This window comes from Opisthorchis viverrini, assembly GCF_000715545.1.
Source record: "Opisthorchis viverrini unplaced genomic scaffold opera_v5_10, whole genome shotgun sequence".
Classification (NCBI taxonomy): Eukaryota; Metazoa; Platyhelminthes; class Trematoda; order Opisthorchiida; family Opisthorchiidae; genus Opisthorchis; species Opisthorchis viverrini.
In genome coordinates, this window is record NW_008751666.1 from 3004702 (window position 1) to 3021456 (window position 16755).

The following is a 16755-nucleotide window of genomic DNA, read 5'->3' on the forward strand; positions in this document are numbered from 1 at the left end:
TGGTTAGAGCGCGAATTTACTGACCGGAAGGTCCGTGGTTCGAATCCGACCTCCGCCACTCGACTTCCCCTGTCTAGGCGTGGGCAACCTGGCAGTATCCCAGCCCTCGTGCTTCCTTCGGGTGGCATGGCAGCTAGGCACTGGAAGGGTGCTACAGCTGGACGCTTTCTTCTTCTTTCGGGGGTGGGGGTGGGCTTCACCTGGGAGGGGTAAGAACTATGCTGAAACCTCGAAAGCTGGTTGGATAGCGCCGGGAATTTATGTTGTATACCGTCCGTTGGAAACTGAGCTTATGATAGCGCGTTGCGTAGGAGGACCTGTGAGCAAATGAACCGGAGGGGATAAAATTGCAGTTGTACAGCTGAAATGAAATCCAGGAATCCTTTCTCAGTCGAAACACGTAAACAGACTGCACGGTGATGAGGACTGAGAGGAAAAACGTTCGTACAGTCCCTGAATATTTGGCCTGCTTTATTCACCCATTCTAACATTTATCCTGCAGTAGTGAAAGTAATCCCACCCCGAATGCGTCGAAGACAGGAACACCAAGTCGGATAAATAGGCTCTAAGCAATCGGCTGCCGTCTGAGTGCACGGCTATACGCGAGCAGCGGCTAGGCTCATATGCCGCACAATGTTCTCAGCTGCAAACCCTTTGAGAGTGTAGTAGAAAATGTTTGATTTTTTCGCGTATGCACTCAAGCTAAAAATCATCCTATTCCACGCTTATGTCTCTGCTGCTCACCAAATTTCATTCTCCGCCGAAGCAATCACGCCACTTGCGGATAATCTCTGGTGGAATACTTTCCTGACTGAGACTCCGGAGCACCTAGCTGGGGCTCAAAAGTATAAACTCGTACTTTAAACTTAATCGCCCACCCCGTCAGTCCATCTTGGACACGGAGTAACCTTCGAAATTTCAACTCAACTGTAAGAATACTTAGCGCCAGCAGAAGGGTCAAGCAATCAGATTTTGTACCCTTATTTATTGGCGCCGTAGTGCCCATCTTATCCCTTTTTTAATGTACTTGAGCCAGAGAGTCGTCCCAATTGACAGCACGTGTTTTCGCCCGAAAGAGTGAACCACTCTCACGTATTAGACGTCCAGCGAACAAATAGTTCCCAGACGTTTTTAGGAGAGATTAATGCGTGGAACAGACTACCACGGTAACCTGGGCTACTATATTTAGCCAGCTGCACTATCTACTGAATCATCCTTTATACGGTGCTTGTCCCACTGAGCTTCAATAATCTCAGGCTTCTGAATTATGTAAACACGTCTATAACGGATTCTCATATTTGTGTTTTAATACATTAAAGATGTAATTTAACCACTGGTCGCGGTTTTCCGAAACAATCAGCTTTTGCCGTGAGGAATGATCGTGTCAACAGGTTGAATTGGGAGCATGGAGTGGGAAGATTGCCGCAGTTCTGTTATTCAGGATGGGAGCATTTTTATAAACCACGTAAACGCCTTGAAGCGATACCTGGTTGACCAAACGTCAATGAATGACATTAAATTATATGAGACCATCGTCTCCCAGCTCTACGAATGCAGCTCGCAGTCTATAAACAAAGAGGTTTTGCGCAGCTACTTTAAAGAAATATTGTATATCTTGAAGATATGCTCACTACGGGTGGCAAATCAGGAAAGTTGTTTTCATCTTCACGTGGATATACTGTCCATTCTGCTCAACTTTTGCCGGAGGCTCATTAAATCGGAATGTATGATCAAGCAGTCACTTCCAATTATATGCACTATAACGAGCGTCGACGACCCCAAACTGTTCCTCTACACTGCAAACTATATTCGGCTAGCAATAAGGTACCACCCCAAAACTGGTAGCGAGTTGGCTCTGAATCCCCTGTTAACTGCTGCTGCAAACCGGCCGTCTCATGAGTTAATGAAAATACTATTTTACATACACTCATATAATGCGTGAGTTCCCTCTTTACAGTAATTCCATTTCAACTTTTTTATTCGAAACACAAAAGCCTATTAGGCGTTATTCCTGTACTTAGTTCTTCCATCCTTCACTGGCATGTCGCTGAAACAGATCAGCTCCTAGAAATTCATGGACGCAGGTGGCGTCCAGAAAGTGGAGTTTAAGTGGGTTCAACAGGCAATTAAATGAAATAGTTTTTTCATGTTTGTTCCTTAGAGCACTGAGGGCCTCATCTCTTAACAATCTCTCATCTGGGGCTGTCTAATGGTGGAATGGCTCATTCAAACATATTAACTGACGAAACAGATGAATGAATCAGCTGGAAACAAAACAATAATCTTTGTGTGGTGACAATCGTCTGTTGATTTTTCTATGTCTCACATTACTACAGTGAGACAGTCCACGGTAGAAAATGGCTTCTGCGTGCTAGATTGGAAAGCCGAGGAGCGAGCAAGATTCTACCCACTGTTTCATAGAACAACTGATTGACTAGATAATAAAGCTTGTATGTCCGATGTGTGTGCTCGATGATGTTTCAGCCGTTGCTAGATTTTCTACTGACGAAGTTCCTCTCAAGACTAAACATCCCCGTTTTGGACAAGGTATAGAGGAGGTGGGAAAGTAGTACTTGTCATCTAAAAATAGGTTTACTTTGTTGTTTTATGTTTTCACGAAAGCAAAATTGTAGGGCACTTGCTTAACTGATGATTCAAATATTCTGATTTTCTTTTCAGATATACGATTTTTGAAGTATACGGTGCTCATTCTGTACTAGTGACCAAAATATCGTAATGCATTTTATTCGGAGCCATCTTCCGCATACGGTCATGTAGAGGAGTATATGGTTACACTAGTTCTTCAGTACCTTCACGAACGTCCTGTACTCTGCCTGTGAAATCATTTGATGTTGCATCCAACACAAACGTTTGAGAACACAACAAGGGTGCTTCCATTCTTCCAATATAGAGTGAGGTCTGATACTTATGCATACATTTATATCGAAACTGTATTTATCACCAATCCCAATCTAAAACTATGGTGGCAGAGCTGTTCGGAGTTGGTAGAGCGAATCAAAAACGTGTTAAATATGAGGAGAGGTTAGCTACTCAAATTTGCTACGGGGGGCATCACCAGGTTTGTATCCACGCAACATTAATGGACTAAAAGACTTGTTAACTTAGACGGCAAAATAAGTGGGAAGGCTTTTAGTTTTTATAGCATAAAGACATTTATTGCACAGTTGTTATTTCACATCGTTCTGAGAATGAAATGACCTTTGCAGCGAATGTACATGTGGGCAAGTTTATCCGTAAAACACCGCACGGTGATTCTCATGGGTCAAATGTGATCTTGGTATCATTTTTCGGGAAACAAGGATTCTCATTTGACACCTGTTAGGTCTTTGTTTAAGAGAATGAGTTCAAATCTCAGTTCTTCTGTGAAATTGATTTTTTATCTGTTTGCTGAGCTTTTCCGTCAGTTGCCTGCGTAATATTTGAGACCTTGCACTGTGTTCTTCATGAATTTAATCCCATTAGCTTAGGGCAGATTACATCTATAGCGTCGCTCCCTAATCACGGTTTGGTTCTCTAGTTGGTAATAAGTTAATTAAAGGCTACTGTTGCATGGTTCCCTGAGGCTCGCGCTTGGTAGATCTTGCTTCTAAGTTGACACAATTCCTTTAAAAATCTTCGTGTGCAATGACACCGAATTTTCTAAATCTGAGTAATCTATTGCGTACTTTCGCTGATTCGGTTGAGATGTCTAGTTTCTTCGCGGCAGTTATTATGAGGTTTCCATTGATTATCTTGGCGTTTCTGTTGCTAAGTTCCTTTTTGTCTGTTTTGATACCTAATTGGGTTGCCATGCTTACTATCGATTGCGTGGAAGTTCCAAAGATCTTCCAAGCTTCTTGGAAGAACTTCTTCTTCCTCCCCTTGCCATAGTGCACGATACTTCTTTGAACCCATATTCTCGCCAGCTAAGACTGCTTCACTCTTCTGTTATGCACAAAACTCAACGACGGTCGATATTTCTTTTTACAGTTGAGGTAAAAGTGGTAAAAGTGGTGTAGATGTTTGTTGGTATATAATTTTCTCCTGTGTTTTATTGCATGATGCCACTACTTAGATTTATATGCTTAATAGAGGCATTTCTGGCAGCTTTCTGACTGCTTTGGCTTTGTCAACTTCTTTTGTGGTGTGCTAATAGTCTCGTGCGCCATGGTCATCTCATTTATTGACTATTTACTCAGCCATTTCAGCAATAAAAGTAACTAGTTAATCGACTTCGGTGTACTTTACACAAATGCGACCAAATGCCACAAGAAAAGTCCAAATAATTTTTTGATAAACCTTTCTTCAAAAAGAGTATAGGTCTTTACCTCTTCCTTTTGTCTTTTTCGTATTGAATTATGTTCCGACAAAACTGTGAGTATAGGTTCTCATAGAGTAAGTTAGGGTACAAAGGTATATTTTTCACACCTAGCTCAGTAATTTTACGTTCGAAAGTCTTGTATTTAAGAGGCTCATGATTACTCGCTTATTTTGTGCTTTTGTTCGGGGTATCACCTGATATAATTTTAAGCACAGTAAACCATTGTGCCATCTTGCAAGATAACGATATTACCAGACCGCTATGCCACCAGTCTACAACGGGCGTACGGTACGCATCATGTACGCATCATGTACAAACAGAGAGGGCTTAAGCCTTGCGTGACAATGTATCTCCCAGCCGGCGACTAGTGTCGAAGTCACACTCACCATTTTTCTGGAAAGACCAACCAACCTTCACGGATACGCAAAAAGGATACTGTGAAATTTAAGCGCAGGCCAAGGACATTGTGTTTTTCTAATTCTGTGGAAAGTTTTACGAAGAAGCTACAATCATATGGCCACTGGTGTCAACTACTGATAGTTATACGGTACTTTCTTATTTGGTTAGGAATTCACGGTGATAATGGTTCAAAGAAGTGCACTCATCTTTTTATCTCGGATTGCCTCAAAACCAGAGGTTTGTATGAACCTAATGAACCTACAGGTTTAAGAGTCCAACATTGTATCCCAGGAACACAATAATAACCGAGTTCAAGAATTCTAACATACACACCTACTTGTTCCTCGGTCTGGTAGATATCAGGTCACAATATCTCAAAAAGTATTTTGATTTTGTAGGCTACCTCTTTTGTCAACAACTTAATCTTCTGTCTGAAAGTATCGAGTGTCTTGATTTCTGTGCCGGACACACCATGGTTAACACTTGTAGTTAAAACAAATTAGTCACTTGGTTGTTAGGATGTACCGGCCTTCTTTTGAGATCATCAACTACATGCTGAAAAGAAATGGCAAAACAAAATTTTGGGCTCAGCGTCAATGCACCAGTAAGCGGAAAATGATTTCATAGTGAAGCCACGGAAGACTGGGATTTAATAGTCTTTTTACATCAAAGCTGTAGTCCACGGCGATTGTACCTGGTACCTGTTCAGAGTGGCATGTAAGATTTTGGTCAGCAGCACTCCTGGAATAATGCCTTAATATTTCTTCAAATAAATAATGTTTGATCCAGGGATAAGTTCTTGAGGAAATGGTTTCCAACTGATGTCAATTACACATAAATCAGCTAGTAGGTAACCTCGTGTTAGGAAAATCAACAGGAATTTCATGATTTTTGTTACTCCTCTGTCATTTTGATGCTTCATGAACATTAATCTGTCACCAATGAACCTCACAAATATTAGTTAGGGTAGTTCATTTATAGGGAGATCGGTTCCTCCAGGTAGACTATACATTATTTGTCAAGCAAATTAGATAACTGCAAACGGTGCCCAAGTCTTCAATGGTTATCCCTGTTTGCGTGATGTGGTTTTGTTAATCGTATAAAATAAGATCCCCTGAATCTTCTTTGAAATCCTTCGGTTTTTTAAATGTCGTATGGTAAGTCAACACTGTAAAAGAAACATAAGTAACTTCTACACCTTCACCAGTTGCCAACGTACTGCATAAATTTGAGTCCATGGCGTGGTTAAATTTAGTAACATAACTACTAAATGCATCAAAATTAGGTTGAGTGGTCTGAGACTGATTTCAGGATGGACAAATGTCTTGTACAAACAGATGTGTTTGACTCCTTCTAAACATCGTTGATTTGTGAGGTGTAGTGGGATTTTATTATTCTGCTACTGTACTTCAAATGATCGAATGGGATGAAGTGGGTAGCATTTAAGGTGGAGACGCTTTTCAATCAGCGGCGCCAAACTTCTAATGACTAACTGAAAGCCTGATTATAATAATCTCATTTCTAGCTTCAAGTTGTTTGGAGGATGCTTTGTTATTCTTGAACAAACATGTTCGTTTACCCTGTCGAATCAAGTTTTATTGCAATATGTACGTTGAGAGAATCTGGCTATCCTGGTAATTCATCAGACAAATTAGCTACCATGAAATGCTGCTCATTTCTTACAGCTCCCAAAGGAACAAGACGTTGCCAGGATTCTCATCCATGGGTTAGTACAAGACAAAAACTAAGAGCGGCTTCGAAACTACGCATGAATCATTCAGCTTTGGTTCTTACATTTGAAGCACACCAACCTATAGGGCACTATCTCTGTCCTTGTTATTTATCTGTTCATCTGCCGTCGCGAGGATACCCGCATCATCAGAACAGACAAAAATGGTCGAGCATATTCCAACACATACCACACACACTAAGACGGCAATCAATAACTCGGTTACTCGGTAGACCGCGCAACCTTTAATTGCAGGCAACTGAGCTGTTCTGAGTCATTAATTCACTGCTTTGCCATGTAATAGAACGTCTTTAATGTTAACATTCATCGAAGAACTGCTGGCTAGGCTCAGACAACCAGTTTTTGTGCAACAAAACTCGTTGACCCAAGTTATCCGCTCAGGTTGATGTATTGATCTCAAACCACTTACGTTGCCTTTGGAAATCTAACCGTGTTCATGTTGCTCTGATCTGGTTCAACAAACGCGTCTTTTGCTAATGAGTGAGGAAAATAAGTGAACTCACGACACTCTTTCAACCAGTTTTCCTCTCCTGGTGCAGTTCTAGTGAATTCATATCAAACAATGGAAGCGTTTGACTAGAGGCTTTCACGTTATTTCTGTCAGACAACTGCCCTAATTAAGTGGACTAGGAATTCAAATACGTCAAGTAGCGCATTTTTGTTGCTGAGCCATAGACTGGTAATTACTGTGTCAGTGTAGCTCCCTTCAAGGTAGACAAAACAAGAATGAGGACAGTTACCCGTATATGGATTTGAATCTGAGTAATCTTAAATTGTTCAGTGAAGTTCCGAGAGTTTCAAAAATGCACCCGTCTTGCACGATTCCGTGGGGGTGCGCATATAGGTGAGCTGCATAGTTTTTAATTTCCCAGCCGGCCAAACTGTGAAGGTGTACCCTCACCTTTCGCGAAAATTGACGTACGATTCCAATCGCTGACACATGAACGGGGGCATTCGGGCTTTTGCCCTGAGGTTAGTTTAAATTTGATCATTGATGAAAACCTCTTACTGTTTCGTAAGTTGGTTCCACTTACGAGGCCTTTTGAAAATTAAAACCTACTGCCACCGCGAGCTTTGGAATCACATTGTATCCTTATCAACTCTATGTTACTTTGACACCAACCTAAAAGAGTGTTTAAAGACAGACTTAAACTACCAACGAAGTTGACTATGATATTCGCATTACCCAATCTTTCAAGAAATTACGAAGTCGTGGCTGCTAGATGGAGGAGTTAGATCCATATTTGCGACATCCGACTTCACGGCGCAGTTGAGGCATTTGGTCCAAAAGATTCATAATCAGATTGCGGCACAAACAACCGTGATACGGACGGCAGAGCAATCAAATACCAGCACCTAGTAACCATAACACTGGTATACAGACGTCTTATTAAGATAAATGTGTAAAAAATTATCATGTAACCTTCAGTGCAAGAATGAGGACTAATGGCAACTTCATTGAGAACACATAGGAAGGTTGACATCTAATGGAATTTAGGGCTCATAAACTCACACAACTAGTGAAGCTGCGCATCAGATCTCTATTGCGCGGTTGCTTTGAGGGTTAGGTAATGCAACAGTCACGCTTATGCGGTGTAGGTTTGTATTCTTGTAATTTTTTTTGAAAAACTGCGGTTAGTTGGTAAAGTAGCCTGTTGTGGAGTCTCCAGATTGACACTTTTTCTCAAATGTTTTAATGGTGGTGAACTGAAGCGTACACGGTGTTTGACACGATCAGTTTACATGAGTGGTCCCCTAAAGGGAGATCTAATACCCTCAAGAACATTTAATGCATTTTAATCAGCTAACCACTGGCAGGTTTATACAACATCTTAAGACACAGAATTTCCAAAATAAACAAGTAGCCGTTGGTGCATAAATAGTTTGAGATTCGTTGGATTTCTTGTGCACGAAGAGGTATTGCCAGAGTTATGCAGTGACCGCCGTTAAGATTGCAATTTCGGCAGGATGCTGAAAGCATTTCATCAAACCGGACGTTGTTCTTATACTGGTTGTTATAAACAATGTTCCTTGTTAATGCTTACCAAATATTGGCCCATTGTAGATTTATTTTGACAGGAAAGTCACGAGTTGACGATTAATGACCCTAATCCTAATATATACTCTCTTTTCCAGCGTTGCTTTCTGGTCACCTGGTATTGGACAGCAACTTCTCAGCATTTACAGTCAAAAAAGCGTCCCGGTTCCTGTACAGCTAGATTGTTTAATACTGATTGGTAGAATCTTAGATGACATTCCCCGTACAGATACGACCTTGGAAACTTGCTTTGGAATGACACCAAGTGACGCAGTGCCTATTTTACTGAAGGCAGGAAATACCGAAGTTGGAGCTATACTAACATCTGTGTTCGTGAAATTTGTGCAGCGTGATCTATATGCATCATTTGCAGCACATGCAAACTCTCGACTTTCCAGTCGTCTCTGCCTTTCGTGGCCTGGTGCTTTGGAAGCCGCTGTAACTTTGTTGAGGTCGTTGGTTAAAGAATGCTCCGCTACAAACCACAAACACCAGAAAAATGCCACATGCATCCCTGGATGTATTGCTGCTGTAATAGGTTACCTGCGCAAAGCGGAGACTGCGAAACAGGTTCTGACTTGTTTAGTGACTCTCCAGGATTTTTCCAGGCATGTTTCTCCAAAAGTCCTGGAAGTCTATGAAGAGGCGATTGGAACTGCTTGCTTTCGGGTTGGGATCGATCAGACTATGTTTTGGGATTATCTGGACTCGCATGAATTTCAGAAAGCTCATCCTGGTCTCGGAAACCCCGTTCGGATGAATGCCGTTGATACAAACAAAACCATAAAGTGAGTTCAAGTTCACGACCTAACAGGCAATGTCCCATTAAAGTGGTACATTCATTAACGCACTAATTTGGTTTGAACGGATCTCTTTTCTGTGGTGTTTTACGTCAACTTGGTGCGGTCACAAAGCGGCCTCACCTATTTTATGTGATACAATAATAAAAATATCACGGTTTACAGAAAATGTTTTACCACCAGTTGGGTAGACATCATCAGTGCGCAACTCAGTGTGAGTTAATTGTACAAGTCACTAATTTTTATCAGCTCTTATTCTACCAAACTGATTCCCAGAAACTTTCACCTCTACATTCGGCTAATCAAAACAGTTGATGCGGGACGCTCATTTCATGTTAGATGACACGAGTGCATTGTACATACCATTCGGAAGCGGAACAGTTTCGCCAAGCAAGTCTGCCAAGGTCGTGCCCAAACAGACGTTAATGTTAGGAGTTGTGTTAGAAACAATTGGCTTCCAGACGATAAACCACCGTACTGGTAAACCAAAAGATTATGCGGCATTTTGTTTCGGAAGGGCTTGCTAAACAATTGTGCAGTGTTGTCAAAAAGATGCTTCGCCTTGTTCCACGATTAAATCCAAAGTGAAATTTCTGAAACGATACACTAAACCTTATGCTATGTAGCATGATTCCATCCTTGTGCGCTTCCAGAGGGGGCTGATGAAATTCACATCTTACATGGCATAGTTGCAGTAGATAACGCGGGGGGTACCATAAATCACTTACACAGATTGCTCACAATATTCTTGCAGAGAGACTCATGTTCACTTCGGAATTCACTGGACATAACTTTAGATTATTGAAAATCATCAGATTTTGGACGTTTTCAATGTCAAGGATAAGTGATCATGCCTTTAGGAACTTTTAGTGAAGTAGTTTCTGAGAAAATCAAAATTACTCGCTGGCATGGAGACAACCTACTTGCTTAGGATATCCTGTGGTAACATCCCGTCAATTATCCCGGGAAACCTCTGTGGTACTACAGCCAAATTGATTGTTTCATCTACTACATCAGTACGACTTATAATCAGCTGGTAAACAACTTCGGAAGTGCTGGGAGCCAGAGATAGCAGATTTGAAAGTCCGCACTCTTTACTGTTTCCGTTGCATTCACCCTGTTTGAGACGATGAACATTTGTTTAACTCATCTTGTATCCATGTGACTTCCACTGATATTCCTGAATTCAGACATCACTTATATCGACTACCGCCCAAGATAAGTTGTCATACACCCTTGTCCCTCCACACCATCGGTGAATGAAACTGTGGCCGCTATAGCCAATTTATAATATGTAGGTGGTTTTTAGGGCTAAAAAATAAAATGATACTGAAGCCTCTTTCCGGTGGTCATTTTCCCCCTGTATGCTTCATCCAGTCCATCCACTCCCCGAATGTAATTCGATAGACTCGATTTCTGTTCCGATTAGAGGTCATTAGAAGTACATAGCGTTAGTTTTATTGGGATTTAAATTCCGTTCACCCAATGGGCAAGACGATTCTGTTGTTACGACCACACCAATCCAAGTTTGGTGTACTTGACTTGGCGCATCAATAAACGACTTTATGCATCAATGACTTGAACGCCCTGGGCCACAATCCCGAACTACAGCATTCACTCTATATATTATCAGAGGTTACTAACCATTGAGATGCACATTTCGTTCAACTGAATGAACAGAAACCTTTTTTCACGGGTTTGAAAGTTGATACACCGTGTAGATTATGTTTAAAAACGGCTGACCCCCGTATCGAACATATGCCGTGGAATCGATGCACCCGTGTAAACTGTAAGCTGGTTTCTTTTTTGTTGACAAATATTTGGTTCCGTGAGTCTCAGCTCAAGTCAACTCTATGGGTTCACACATTACATCATTACAAATTACACACCACCTGTAAGTTAAACTAAGACAGAACTTTCGTGTAGTATGCAACGTTAAGCCGTCCTCAAGTAAACATGTCTAGCACCATATTGTCAGGCATTTCCAAACAAGCTTGACAAGTGTGATTTATGTTGACCCACCAATTTAGAGTCTGGTGTTGTGCCTTAACATGCCATATTTAGTTTACACTGGATATAAAGTGTGTGACTCCACGCAAAAGCACAGCCTGCCAAAAATTTGGAATAGTTTGTGAGTACATCAGCAAAAACCACAAACGAACCGAAAAACAAAGTGTGTGAGTATAATGAATTTCCGACAGGTCATCGGTATACTTATTCCTGAAGCTGTTCTCTTTAACATCTCGGCTGATAGTCAATTTCAGATTTCCACGATGGCAGTTACCGAAACATGTGCAATACAACAAATTTAGATTAGAATGTTGACGGATCATTTTTGACACCTCCCTCCTTCCACACTGCCTATCGAATCTCTTATACTGTGGACTGCGCAGTAGTTTAGTGTGAACCACAAAACTTGCAACAGAGCATTTAGTTCTCGCTTGTTAACAATGACTACTAGTTCAGTAAGATACCCCGATGTTTCGAGCTCTGTTATGAGCGTTCCCTCCTGCGGAACAGCTTTGAAAACGTCATTCATAAGAAAGACTTTCCAGTTTTACTCAACCAGAAGGGAAATACTCTGTGCCCAGTTTTTGTACTTAATAGTTACTTACAAACTCTTGGAAGCCTTCTCGGTCCTACCGACTAGTAACCGTACAGTGCCTCACCTGCACCACTGACAATATATTCTTTCAGCATTTAGAATAGTCGTATTTTTAAACTTGTCAAAATGTGGTCACATACCAAAGGTATAAGTGTAGGCAAGAGGTGAAAGAACGAAAGAAACGAGAGAGCAAGCGATAAACAGCAAACAGCTGCATCTAAATTTAAAGAAGTGTTCTCCATTTCACAAACTAACTTGCTTCCCTCCCATCTTATTCTGTCGCACGTCGATTACTGAATACCGGGTTGTTTTGCAGGGATTCGTACAATAGAAGAAGCCGTAAAACTTATTTCAGATAACGAGCTACTTCCCAAGCCGATTCGATATGCCTTGGTGTTTGGCAGATTACAGATACCCATAAAGGCAACATTTGGTTTTCGCCGTCTATGCTGCTGTTTCTGGTACATTAAACATACTTCAATTTAATACACCGAAAAATGGATGTATTTTGCAAGAGTATGACCAGATACAATTGCACTTGCAAAGTAAGGATCTGTGTGGAATAATATTGACAAAAGCCCCAGAAATACCATGCAGCTTCCAATCAGCCATATTAGTCATCCGCTAGATACACTTTAAAATCAAGTTCAATATTTGGGTTCTCTTAATCATTTTTGAGAATGCGGAATATGTGGTTATTTACAACATGGGTCTCAAGCGGCAAAAACAAAAAAAGATTGATCTGCTGCATCCGATGTCTAGACATTGTACACAATTTGGTAGCACCCCGGTGCGAAGATAAGTGATCTTATTGTCCTGATCACGATAAATTTGCGAAATTCAGAAGCTGAATTTGTATACCACAACTATAAGTGATCTGAAGGTCAACCCGTTTTACCGGCATTGCACATGCTGTGTGATTTTGAGAACCGCGTGATTTATTGAGAAGCATGCTTGGTCGCTTTCTTGGGTAGAAAATCAAGTGTCAGTTGTGAGCTGCTGGTCAGATGTGCTGGTGGAGTAATCACTGAACCTTAAGATGAACGGTTAGGTCACAAGGAAGAAAGAATAACGGAATCAGCTTCAATAGACGATCATTCCATGAAACGTCATTATGTTGGCTGGCAAGCTGAGTGTACGAATGAAGTGGTATTTTATGGTCACCTTAGATGATGCAATTACTCCCAAAGTACATAATACAACTGTTTTTTTTCTTTGCTTCCAGCTTCTGTTTTGTTGTGTAACATGGTGCACTTCCCGAGATACCCATTATTTGCGAGGGTCCTTCACAGGAAATCTTGTGCCGATCAATCCATCGTGTAAACGGTTCCAGCCCTGGAAATGGTCTTTATGTCTGGTCTTGGGAAAGTGAACCCATCAGGAATTGGGGTTAACTGAGTGTTACAGGCTTAAGACAAGCTCTAATAAATATTACGTTGACGAAATCTGAACTGTCGATAGATTATGGCTTGAAGATTCGTGCTGCGGTCAGATAACGGATCAAAGTGCTATGTACTTATAACTCATTTAAATTGGCGTGAACAGAAATACCCAAACAGGATCTCTCGTTTATACTGTCTTCTTACTAAATTTCGAACGCAAAAGTCACATCAGGCGTCAGTTTTGTTTGTGAACAAGACATCGACGTATTGCTCCCAGAAGCCAGTATTGTATGAGGTTATATTTTCAATGTTACCTTATTTGTCGCTTGCCATATCGAGGTAGCCCTTGAAATTTATGCAGTCCTTTAAACTTGCTTTAACGCCTTTTTACTTGCACTGTACTTAGGTTTTACCTACATTCTGAAGTGATGTGAAAAACTGTAAATTTGATTATGATGCGCAAACATATTCAGTATGAAAATGAGATTTCTGTGTTTCATGAGCAAATTATTGTCATCCCAATGACTGAATTATAGTCTGTGGAGATCCCGATGTTTTTCAACCAGAAAGTAATAGGCGTACAAACTTGCTGAATTCGAGGACAAAAACAAGGTTTTCCAAGAAGCAGAGTCTCAAAAGAGAGCAAAATAGATACTTTGCCAAGAAACGCGTAAGACATCATCAATATGGGGAACGTTTTTGTAGGCAACGGAAACCTAGTTTCTATATCAAGGACAGTGTTTTTTTTAAATCCGCTAACACGTCACAGTACGATCGGCATTGATACTTTAAAATGTGCCTCATCCCAGATAAAAGTATAGCCTTCCAAAATGCGTGGTCCTAGAGAAAAGTTTTGAGTTTAACAGAAAAAATAGTGACCCGGATAGAATTTCACACAACCCTAAGCGATGTGATTGCTCTTCACATTAAGCGAAACCTGAGAAGCACTGAAAAGTTGTTTGTTATACTATTTCCTCTGCGTTTTTACCAATTATTCTGTACAAAATGGAAATTATCTTGTGACGATAGTCCTCTCTTTTAAACTGCCTGTAACGAATAACTGACTAAAGTGGTGAAAATGGGGAGTATACTTATCTTTTTTGGAACCTATTTTATTACTTCTCTTGATAATGATCACTGAACGGTAACGCGATAGTCTTTTCCAGTGCACCCTAAACTGAACACGTATTACAGCCTGGGGCATCAAACTGTGTTCCGCATTCCTTCGTTACGTATTTACGAGCGGAGTGTGAACAAAGTGATTGAGCCAGTTGACACATTAGATGCTAATTAGTTGTGACATGCAGTGACAGCTACCTGATTCAGTCGCAGTAGAGTTTTTGAAAGATAAATTGTCTAGTCTGGAGAACTCCAGTGGTCTCAGTTTGAACAACTGAGAGGGAATGCAGCTAACCTAGTCGATGGTTTATCCAATGACTGGAACATTTACAGGATAAATGAAACCAATCACAATGAAGTCAAGTTTATGAGGAAAAAAAATCAATGGAAATCAACCGTCCAATTAGGCGCCCACATTATCGAAAGCCTGGGCACCAAATTTGTGAATGATAGCAATTGGACAAAGTAATTTTTTGTGCAAAAGTTTTGTGTACATGCGTGCCCAACGGGTTCATTTCTGGCCATGGTTCTCGACCAGACCTCTTCTGGCATCTGTGATGATACTTCTGCAGCTTTCTGCATGGGTTTGAAAACTTGTCATATTCACCTGATGATGGCTACCTACTAAATGGCTTAAAACAGAACCACTCAAAATACCTCCTTGTCTGTCCTGAGGACCTACTAAAAGTTACTTATACGTATACCCAGATTACTATCTCTTTTTTGAAGAGCGTAACCGCATTCAGGAGAGTAAACAAACTGATGTACATGTCTAGAAGATCCCGTGATTTAGATCACCTTCAAACTGTTTGTTGAAAAGATTCGTCATGAAGATGATTCGTAATCTGGCTGCACACGTGATTTTTTCACTGGTATTATCGATTCATCTTGAATCACCTTCAAAAGACAGGCATACCAGTAAAGGTTCGAACAGTACCTCAAGTATTGCGGTATTAGGAGATCCTGGTATTTGTCTCCTTGGGATTCTTCCAAGATGTTTGCTTACACCGATCATATTTGTCAGAAATTCACACTTATCAGCCAACGTATTTTGAAGAAACGTCCTCCTGGATCTACTTTATAGGCAATTTGTCAGAATGTGCTTAGTAGTAGTTTGGGAATTTGCATTCCCTAAACTAAATTAGACGTCAGAGAACCTTTTGCTTCCGAATTCCATTAGCATATGACACAACTGGATTGGTCTGGACCTTATCGAAAATCCCTTCCGTAAGTTAGCATCCATGTAAGTGGATGATACTTCTGCGCATGTACACTGTCTTACTCACTTGACCATTTTCGCAAACCAGTACAGACGGTGAGGAGCTGGAAACTGATAGCAGCTTTTATCGAAAATTCCGTAAGTTAGCATCCATGTAAGTGGATGATACTTCTGCGCATGTACACTGTCTTACTCACTTGACCATTTTCGCAAACAAACCCAGACGGTGAGGAGCTGGAAACTGATAGCAGCTTTGCTGATAGCAGATGACAGTTGATTTCAAAACTTCCTCTCTGTCATCCCTTCACATTAACGCTCTACCTGCTGGCTTGCAAGCAAGTGAACACTCCCTCAGGTTATGAAGTAGTTTTCGTTACCGAGGATGGACTAACATCACCTTATTCAACAGCCACATCGACATCAAGATATTCGAGTAACGTATCATCAATAAACGACTTGTCAGCTTTTACCCACGAGAGAGGTTGTTTCATCGATAACAGTGAAGTGAACTTGTTCCAACGAACTATTAGTGAAGTAAACATTTGGAGGACAGGTGCCGCAGCAATCATCTAGTGGTGAGTGCACTAACAACTTACCTTTATCCTAACTGCCGTTGTAAAGCTTATCAGTGCTAACGGCTCATCGCAGGTCATCGTGTCCAGTTTTGTTGTTGTGGTGATTTCCTGTTGTGACAGTCATAAGATACCTAGCAAATTAATAAGACCTCATTTGAACACGTACAGGTTAAATCTTGCAAGTTGTGTCGCTATACCGCCGGAGCTTTTCTGTGTTCAGTTGCCACCCTGAGCTATACCTCCCATCAAACGGTCTAGATGCTTACACTGGATAAAATATCGTCTCAAATGAAGACCAATGAAGTCCAGTAACTGAAGTGTTGACCAAGATGACGATGGTTTCTTACCTCTCAAGTTGTTAGGCTGGAGAGACATGAATGCGCGAATGTTCCCTCGAAACTATACTCACTCTTGTGCCTGCAGTGTCCGTAGTCATGCCTTGTTCAGTCTCTGAATCAATTTTTGGCAGACGCATGGCTTTTCAAAGGAATGCCAAACACATTCTGCATGCATGTTCACGCTGCATTCTGTTCTCTGAGTTTTTTTT

General features: G+C 41.0%; 1 protein-coding gene across 1 annotated transcript in view; it reads left to right on the forward strand.

The window, feature by feature from the left end:
• Window positions 1-1350: 1350 nt before the first annotated feature.
• The window catches only part of T265_01001 (hypothetical protein), a gene marked incomplete at both ends in the record, with an annotated part of 35678 nt that continues 20273 nt past the window's right edge, over window positions 1351-16755 (forward strand). Inside the window, 2 exons of the mRNA XM_009164916.1 lie at window positions 1351-1938; window positions 8607-9296. Of these exons, the coding sequence (XP_009163180.1) occupies window positions 1406-1938; window positions 8607-9296 (1223 nt within the window). The remainder of the gene's footprint in view (window positions 1939-8606; window positions 9297-16755) is intronic.